At 42.6% G+C, this 9,612-nt stretch overlaps 1 protein-coding gene across 1 annotated transcript in view; it reads right to left on the bottom strand.

Annotated features, from left to right (window-relative positions):
- Positions 1–1,254: 1,254 nt before the first annotated feature.
- The window catches only part of LOC145357780 (hippocalcin-like protein 1), a 135,464-nt gene continuing 127,106 nt past the window's right edge, over positions 1,255–9,612 (bottom strand). Inside the window, exons 4-5 of the mRNA XM_080211261.1 lie at positions 6,787–6,892; positions 1,255–3,027 (exon numbers count right to left, since the gene is read on the bottom strand). Of these exons, the coding sequence (XP_080067387.1) occupies positions 2,930–3,027; positions 6,787–6,892 (204 nt within the window). The 3' untranslated portion in view covers positions 1,255–2,929. The remainder of the gene's footprint in view (positions 3,028–6,786; positions 6,893–9,612) is intronic.

Raw genomic sequence — 9,612 nt, 5'->3', positions numbered from 1 at the left:
AATCCAACCTTATTTCTAGCCCCCTTTCTACATTTTAAAATGCAGAAGTGGCTCTCCTAAAGGCCAAGAACTTTTTACTGATCATGGCCCATTCTGGTCATGATCCCTCCACCCCCCTCGCCCTGCTATCTCTGTGACCTCTAATGGTATCCTTGGCCTGTTTAGCCCTCCATCCAGGTTCCAAATCGAGTCCGATGCTCCCTTGTCAGGATTGGGAACCACCCCCACAGGGGGTTAGAATCTCCGACTAAGTATGGTCCCTCCTGTCTGCAGGTCATTACTCCACCAGCTCTTTCATGGGGCCACAAGACATAATTTGAGAATTACTTCCCCTTTTGTTTGAAGCCTAATTTTCCCTTTGTTGAAATCATTAGCTTGAACTCGAGCATCAGTTTTGATCAGTATTTGGCTCAAAATACATTGAAATAGATGTTTCAAAACCCTGTGAAAATTAGTCTATTTCGAATACCCAGTTCTACACTGTAACCTCTCCACGCCAGAATGCTTGCTGCCAATTCATTTCTGGATTTTAGAATTTCTGGATAATAGAATAACATTAGAATGCCTAATCACAAGTGTGTGAACTGGAAAAGACCGTTAATATAAATATTTACCCAAAATGTAGAAGTGATAAAAATATTATAAATCATAATACAAATTGTTTGGCTTATCCAAATCATAAAATCCCTACAGTACAGAAGGAGACCATTTGGCCCATCGAGTCTGCACCGACAACAATCCACTCAGGCCCTATCCCCATAACCCCATGCATTTATCCTATTTCGTCCCCCTGATACTCAGGAGCAATTCATCATGGCCAATCCACCTAACCCTCGCACATCTTTGGACTGTGGGAGGAATCCAGAGCACCCGGAGGAAACCCACACATACACAGGGAGAACGTGCATATTCCGCACAGACAGTGATCCAAGTTGGGAATTGAACCTGGGTCCCTGGCACTGTGAGACAGCAGTGCTAACCACTGTGACACCCATGTTGCACCTTCCGTGTTTCTACTCCCAAAGTACTGGCGTAAAAATAATGTCGATGTGCGTCTTCACAAAAAAAAGTTCCGGACAACTGGTGTTTCCAAACAATAGATTTCTGGACTGAAGAGATTACAGTGTATTCAATCAAGGACAGAAATCTGTCTGACCTTGTCAAATTCAGAAGCATTAAATATTGACTACCATTGGGTGGGGGGAGGGTAGTGTTGTGGGGAAAGAAAGCATTTCAATTCCTGTTTTAAAACAATGACATTTTAATTTAGAATAATATTTGAAGATGAATTACATCAACACATTTTTTTTTCTCTTTTAAAAATACATTTACCTCTCAGTACAACAATCCCCTTCACCACGATATAACATGCACTGCTAATGGCTCCTCTGGATCTGAAGCCATGTAACACACCCCTGCTATAACAGATTTTGTGTCTTTATTGGGAGGTGTAAATATACATCTATTCCAGTTTTGGTGCTGTAACATTGTAAGATAGTATTCAGGGAGGAGCAGACCTTTGGCCCATGTCACCTGCCTATCCAAAGTATCCTCTTGTGCATTTTTAACAGCATGTATTGTGCTGGTCTATATTTGTTGCCATATCGTGAAGCAGAAGTGAGGTATACCATGGAACGCCAATGCACAGGTCAACTTTATTTCTGACTTTTACATTGGAGGATGTCACTTATGCATCAATGCCTGTGGTCATTCACCACTTAAGTCTAAAAAAACTGCAGTCAGGACATTTCCATTAGGATGACCTACATAATGTTACTTTACTGCACTTTATTCATGAGAGAAAAATTCAAATCCAGTCTTACCAGACTGCTATAATTTGTTAAAACAAGTTTTATTTTGGGAGGGGGGGTGGAATTTAAAATTCAGCGAGTTGACCCTCTCCCTCCGTTTGAACTCCCACACACCCAATCCAACCCGACCCACCCCATTCCCGACTTCTCTCCCTTCTCACCCTCTGGTGAAGAGGAGAGGAGTCCCATTTTTAGTTCGACGTGAGCTGAAGGAGAAACAGTCAGCAAGGTCTCCTTGTGGCTGCTATTTACGGAGAGGCCTTTCCAAAAACCAGGCTTTGGGAAATGCTGGATATTGGAATCTTATTTAAAAAAAAAGGGAATGTATTTAATTTCTTTTTTAAAAAACAAATATAGTGCTGCTTAATTAGAATGGGCTTCGTTTTATCAACCAAAAATTATAGTCAGGGTACATTCTGTATACATGTCAACAATCTCACTGTGAATGTGAGGGCCACTCACACATTTTGCCCCTGCTTAAACCTCACCTCGCAAGCATATTTGTAATATCTCTCCTGCTTTCTAAGCTTAAACTACATGGTCCCACGGTGACCTGGGGCTCACTGAGTGAACCCTGCTCATGAAATAACTTTTTATTCTCTCACATGCAGAGCAGTTTAGATCATTGTAGGAATTGTAGTTGTTTTAGGCTTGCAATACAAGAGCAAAAAACTAGAGCGGCTACAATGTACTTGAAGCATGGTCACAAACTCCCATATATGGTATTTTTGGGAGTGGCATCTTTACATTCGTGATGTCTTTTTTTTAATATTTGGGTTGTGGGCCAATGTTGAACATGTGCGTTACATCTGATCCATAGTGGAGAACATTACTCACTGCCCACTAATGCCCTGAAAGTGTTGGCATGCTTGCTTTTTTTTTTGAAGTGTCCACCGTACAGAAAACACAAAACAAAAGTGACAATGCAGTGACTAAAAGCTCCTCTGAAGACAGCTTGGGTAGAATATGCTATCCATGTTAGTCAATCAACCTCTTATGGCAGGAGGATCAATTTGTGATGAGATAAATGGAGGTCAGACAAAAGGGTTGGCAATCCGACTGGAATGAAAGCTTGCTCCTTTACTTCAGGCGATCAGCGTTGATGCTGCCATATCCCATTAGAACTGAGATGCACTGCTCGGGTCGCACTGTAGTAACCGTACAATGGATGGGTCACTCTTGGCACCTTTAATGAATTCTTCAAGGGACAATTTACCTGAAAGACAATTGCAAACAGGAAATGGGGGATATCAACAAGCTAACTTTGAGTTTTGAAAATAACAGGACTCAAGAACAGCTTCTTCCATCAAACTTTTCAATGGGTCTACCAAGCTGATCTTGCTCTACACCCTAACTATGACTGTAATACTACATTCTGCACCCTCTCTTGTCCTTCTTCCTTTGATTCGCTATGAAGGGTATGCTTTGTTAGTATAGTGCGCAAGAAACAATAGTCTTCATTGTATCCCAATATGTGACAATAATAAATCAATTCAAAGTTTTTACAATTGGAAAATTGTGAAGTGGAATGTCTTACTCAAGTCTAAAAGGAGGAAGGAGAACCACAAACATATGATGTCAAGTAAATGTTCTTGAAGGATAAGCAAGGTCTATTCAGCTGCCATGATTTGAAGTTTTTTAAATCTCCCATTCTTTACACTGTGGAAAAACAACATGGCTGCATTGCTTTGTTTGATGTCCAGCCAGCTGGTGTAGCATTTGTTGGCATGGTTTCAATAGGGTTCTTCATTGACATTTTTTCAAAGGCTATTTATTATGAATTTCTAGACAAGTCTCAAAAGCTACAATTATCTCAGCAGGGGATTCTGAGTTCACAAGTTAAATGATTGCTTAAAGAGGCTATTAAAGGAATGGGAAATTAATTTTTTTTTAAAATAAGAGATTAAACATTTAAGTAAACTTGTAAACATGAATGGCAGTTTTTATTTACTATTGTCTGAATAGCAAGAGTTGCATTACCTTCTCAGAAGCATATTTTTCTCATCCCCATATGGCTCCCATGTCTGCCCATGGCGGATACTGGGTGAGTGGCTTTGGAGTTGGCACGGATTTATGTGGAGCCAAGGGAGTGGTTTGGGGTCATGATTTGGAATCAAGTTGTCTTGGAGGCATGAGAGAACCATGTGGGGTGGGTGGTGGGGGGCATAAGATGGCATTGAGTTGGTATAGAGGGTGTGAGGAGCCATGGAGGAAGTGAGGGGGTGCGAGGAGTGAGCAATAGCAGATGTAGGATCAGCTTAAACAACTGGGACAAGGTCTCAGAGCCAAGGTGGTCCTTCTAGCCAGCTTACTTTGGTACTTGTCCATCTTCCAGGATTAGAGGCACGTGTCCGTCCTGCATGCTGTTTCCCACCCCCCACCACCGCTTCCCCCTCCACATCCCCCCCCCCGCCCCTAAGCCCCATCACTCCCCTCCCGGCCCACCACTAACTGCTAATCAAAAATCTTGTAATTTGGGGTACTTTCTACCAAAGCAGATCTGGCAAATTCCCCGACTTGAGATACACGTCCCAATTACCAAAATCTGGCCCAATGTGTTTAGGATCAATAGAGCCCTGAGCAGTGGTGTATGGTATTCTGGGGATGTATGGAATGCTTAATAGATCATCGTGCTTATTTTGAAAGATAGAAATACACTGTGAAACCTACATCTCGGTCAAGGTTAGTGATAGAGTAATTCATGGAAGCCAAATGATGCTGCAAGATTCTGAATCAGCACAACAACAGAAAGAATGTACAAAAGAAATGGTGTCAATGACAGTGTATTTTTAATGTGATTCTTCAGGATTCCTTTCTGGTTGGATGCCTAAAAGCACACTGGAGACTGATCTGTGCATTCCTATCACTAACAACCTTCAAAAAAAAGACATGGGGTTGCAGAGTTTTTGATGTTAAAAATCAGCTAAAAATAAAGTTAAAATAATGCAAACAGAAGGTTTAGAAGTGACCATTTAGAAAGGAATGCAGGGCAAGATATTTCCCAAAATGTAATTGTATTTTTATACCATCAGTGCTAATAGTCAACAGATAGACGGATTACTATGATATTAATTGGCAGCACGGTAGCACAGTGGTTAGCACTGCTGCTTCACAGCTCCAAGGACCTGGGTTCGATTCTCGGCTTGGGTCACTTCAGTGTGGAGTTTGCACATTCTCCCCATGTCTGCGTGGGTTTCCTCCAGGTGCTCCGGTTTCCTCCCACAGTCCAAAGACATACAGGTTAGGTGGACTGGCCATGCTAAATTCTCTCAGTGTCCCAAGATGAGTGGGGTAGGGAGATTAGCCGGGTAAATATGTGGGGCTATGAGGATAGGGCCAGGATGAAATGCTCCATTGGAGAGTTGGTGCAGACTCGATGGGCTGAATGGCCTCCTTCTGCATTGTAGGGATTCTGTGATTTGCTACTGCATCACTGGAGTTTAGATTATTTGTTTACTGCATCAAATTCTTATGCATGGAACTTTAAAGAAGCGGTTAATAAGATTCTCTTAGCAATTTGGATAGAACACTAAATTGGATATGGATCTACTAAACCAATGCCGCAAAAATAATGAACTCTGGCTAAATCCCACATTACATGAGTTGCAAATTTAGAGCAAAGTGGTCCAAGTTAGGGATCATAAAAATCCCAGGAGCTACCAGCATGCGGAGTTCAAATTGTCTTTTCCATTCTCTCATTAATTCTTAATGAGAAATAATATTAATTTTAGCCTTCCCTTCTTCTCTCACCGGACTTTGAATTTTTACTTTTTTAGTCCATTTGCCTTATGATTTCATGTCTCTTGCTCCCACATAGTGGAATGAATCACTACTCTTTACTTAACCTACCACATTCATGGGGGGGGGTGCAAACACACATGCTGGGAGTTTACGTTTCTGTTTTCACTGGGTGAGTACGGCGATGGAAGCGGAAAATCTCACAAGAATTCCCAAATCATGCCCATGTAAGTGCCTGGCGTGATTATCCCCACCATCCTGTCAGTGATGGGGTGCATTTCCTGATATTCAATGTTGGAAACATCATTTGAATATAGTATGATTTTACTGTCAGGCTCCTACATCTGAATCATCCCCTCACCCCCGTCACAAAATCCATTCATGTCAGCATGACGGCAGCACAGTATAAAGCCCGAGTGGTCTCCCAAGGCGTGCCTCTGGCAAGCAGACCGCCCAGAGGAACTCAGTTGAGTGCATCGCTCAGAGAGAAGAGGGTCATGCCTGTGCACTACACAATCAGAGCCTACCCTGCCATCCTATGGTGCCCACCTCTATGTTCTTCACACCAAGTCCTGAATGATGTGGCAGAGAAAGTTGCCATTGCTGCCAATGGCCTCAATGCTGTTTTTCCCACCCGTTATCTGCCTTTGCCAAATTCTGGATGAAACTTCACCAATGGGGCATGTTTTCCAGCAGCAATTTTCCGGTCCCATTGATGTCTATGGCCTTTTCCATGGCTCACCTGTCAGGTGCCGGCAGAATCTGCCAAGGATGGGGAGAAGGAGGAGGAGTCGCCATTTCAGAATCCCTACAATACAGAAGGAGGCCATTCAGCCCATTGAGTCTGTACCAACTCTCTGTTGGAGTTCTTATCCAGGCCCTAACCCTGCAAATCCATCCATTTACCTTGCTAACTCCCCCCCAGCCTACACATCCTGGGACGCTAAGGGGCAATTTAGCACTGCCAATCCACCTAACCTGCACATCTTTGGACTATGGGAGGAAACCCACACAGGCACAGGGGGAAATGTGCAAACTCTACATACAATCACTCAAGGCTGGAATTGAACCCGGCTCCCTGGCGCCGTGAGGCAGCTGTGCTACCACTGTGCTGCCAACCAGAAGATCCCATTGGTAGGATGGATCAGAAAATCCCACCCATAAAGAAGGATGAGTTTTTTTGTTGTTTGCATTGGGATTTCTTGAGAGAAATGGTAAGGAGTGATTTGATAATTACCGTCATTATTTGTATCCATCTGCCTGAAGATTTTATCTGTTCTTTTCTCTGGTGTTGCCTCATCTTCAGGCATCTTCATCACAGTGGAAACCATCTTGTAGATTGCCTGTAAAAACAAGAATGTCCAATGAATGAGTCAAATAACTTTCAATCTTTCACTGAATGGCTGGTGTGTCTCTTCACTTAGCTCTGCCCTTTGTGCATTTAATATTAAAGTACTCCTTATAGTTAGAAACAGCAAGCACGCTCAACCAAAGACATATAACATTTCATACAAATAAAATGTGAATGTAGGAATATCACTTGTAGTTTTACCCCTCCATGCCAATCAGAAGGAAAGAGAAAAATAAGGAAGTATAAAATAAGAAAGAAAGATAAGTAACTTGTATTTGTATAGCACCTTTCATGATTGAGGGATGTCCCAAAACGTTTACAGTCAATGAAGTACTTCTGAAGGGTAGTGACTGCTGTAAGGTGGGAAATGCAGCAATTTGCATGAAGCAAACTTGCGTAAACATCAGTGTGATAATAACCAAGTGATTAGTTTTAATGATCTTCACCGGGGAATAAATATTGGCCAAGACAATTTTACATCCATTTGAGGGGGCAAACAGGGCCTTACTTTAATGTCTGAGCATGTGGCACAGTGGTTGGCACTGCTGCCCACAGTTCCAGGGACCTAGGTTGAATTCCAGTCTGTCTGTGTAGAGTTTGCACATTCTCCCCATGTCTGTATGGGTTTCCACCGGGTCCTCCCACACTCTAAAGACGTGCAGTTTAAGGATTTCTCAGCAAAATCTGGGCATTTTGAGGTTTAGGAAGTGGAAGGCTTCAGAAGTAACATGCCTGAGAATCACTTCAGGTGATTATTCAGTGAGGTTGACAGTTCAATTTAGAAATGTCCTCATTTGATGTGTACAGCGTTTAGAATTGGATTCTTGCTGAACTCAAGCTGAATAAAGCTTAATATGGGAATATAGGTAAGATTCCAAATAATGGAAAATATCAGGCTTGATTTGGAGGAACAAGTCACTAAATTAGCACCACCCGTACATTCTTAACCAAGTTTCCACTCCACGCACCGCAACATACAAATTTATACGTTATAGCTCGAGTCATTCGATATCACACGTTGGACTTAAGTGATTTATTGTTGGACAATCATAGTGCCTAAGTCTTACCCAAAATCAACTAACATAGTACAGATTAGGAATACAACTGAGGGTTTTCTGGCTGGTGAGATACCCTTTGGATAGAGGGGGTCAAATTTCCACCTGTCCGATTTTTTCCAGCAGGATTGCTGTCATACGCTGAAGATAAAATTCACCTTCGGCGGGCTTTGTTCATGGAAATTGTTGGAAACCTGAGATGCTTTTATTAAATATGCAGAACAATCTGCTTGCTCACTCCACTGTGACCAGAATGTTTTCTCAAAGTCTTGCTTAAGATGAGTACTTCGCTTCCGAAAATTTATACGCAAGTCCAGATTAGGCAGCATGGTGGTTAGCACTTCTGCCTCTCAGTGCCAGGGACCTGGGTTTGATTCCCAGCTTGGGCAACTGTGCAGAATCTGTATGTTCTCCCTGTGTCCACATGGGTTTCCTCCAGGTGCTCCAGTTTTCTCCCAAAGTGCTGGTTAGTTGCATTGGCCATGCTAAATTCTCCCCCAGTGTACCCGAACAGATGCTAGAGTGTGGCAACTAGGGGATTTTCACAGTAATTTCATTGCAGTGTGAATGTAAGCCTATTCGTAACACTGCTAAGTAAATAAACTTTAAACTTCTTGGTTTTGTTTGGCCAAACAGTGTTGAGTGTATCACTTCCCAACATGGCAACACAGTGTTTACTCATCACAGGAGTTAAACAAGATGTTGTCAAACTTGTATTAGAACCACTCAAACTGGATTTATGTGGGTCTCGTGTGTCAAAAGTTGCCATTTTTGGTTTATGCCTTCATTCTCTATTTTACCCCTCCAGTGCTGGACTTATTTTGTTCCCATTATCACAGCATTGGAGCAGATTGATTTCAGCTGGCTCCCCACTCCCTCATGGGTGGACACTGAAGTTCTTCCTGCTTTGTGGGCAGCAGGGTTTAGTGAATCTCGTCAGTTCAGAAGGCATGTTTGAATGATTTGCAGATCGATAAATCAACCTGTTTGATTGTGGTATAAGTTTTCACTAAATGTATTCTATGGAATGTGGGCATCACTGGCAAGGCTAGCATCTTGCCCATCCCTAATAGCCCTCTGACTGTGTGGCATTTTAAGAGTTAGCCCCAGTGCTGTAGGTCTGGAGTCACACGTAGGCCAGACCCAATTAGTTCGGCAGATTTCCTTCCCTAAAGAGCATTAGCGAACTAGGTAGATTTTTTCAACAATTGACCATGGTTTCACTCCGGTCATCCCTAGACTTGTAATTCCAGATTTTTATTGAATTCAAATTTCACCATCTGCCACGGTGGGATTTGAACCCAGGTCCCTAGAGCACTGCTCTGGGTAGCAGCTTCCTTGGTAATCATGCGCTGGAACCTGGGACTCGAACCTGGAGCTTCTGGCTCAGAAGCAGAGACAATAACCACTTGCAGAACAAAGCAAGGAGACAATAAACAGGAAGTTTTGATCAACACAAATTCTACCACACCCGTCATAATGTTGCTTCATGCCTGACTCCCTGTTTCTGGAAAGCCAAAATTACTCTATATCCTTCGCTGTGATTCTTAAACATGTATGTATATGGGTGGCATGGTGGCACAGTGGTTAGCACTACTGCCTCACAGCACTGGGTTCAATTCCAGCATTGGGTCACTATCTGTGCAGACTCTGCACA

Source organism: Carcharhinus amblyrhynchos, chromosome 24 (assembly GCF_965287045.1).
Source record: "Carcharhinus amblyrhynchos chromosome 24, sCarAmb.v2.hapA, whole genome shotgun sequence".
Taxonomy (NCBI): Eukaryota; Metazoa; Chordata; class Chondrichthyes; order Carcharhiniformes; family Carcharhinidae; genus Carcharhinus; species Carcharhinus amblyrhynchos.
The sequence above is the reverse complement of the archived record's forward strand: the minus strand, read 5'-3'. Positions and strand labels throughout refer to the sequence as shown.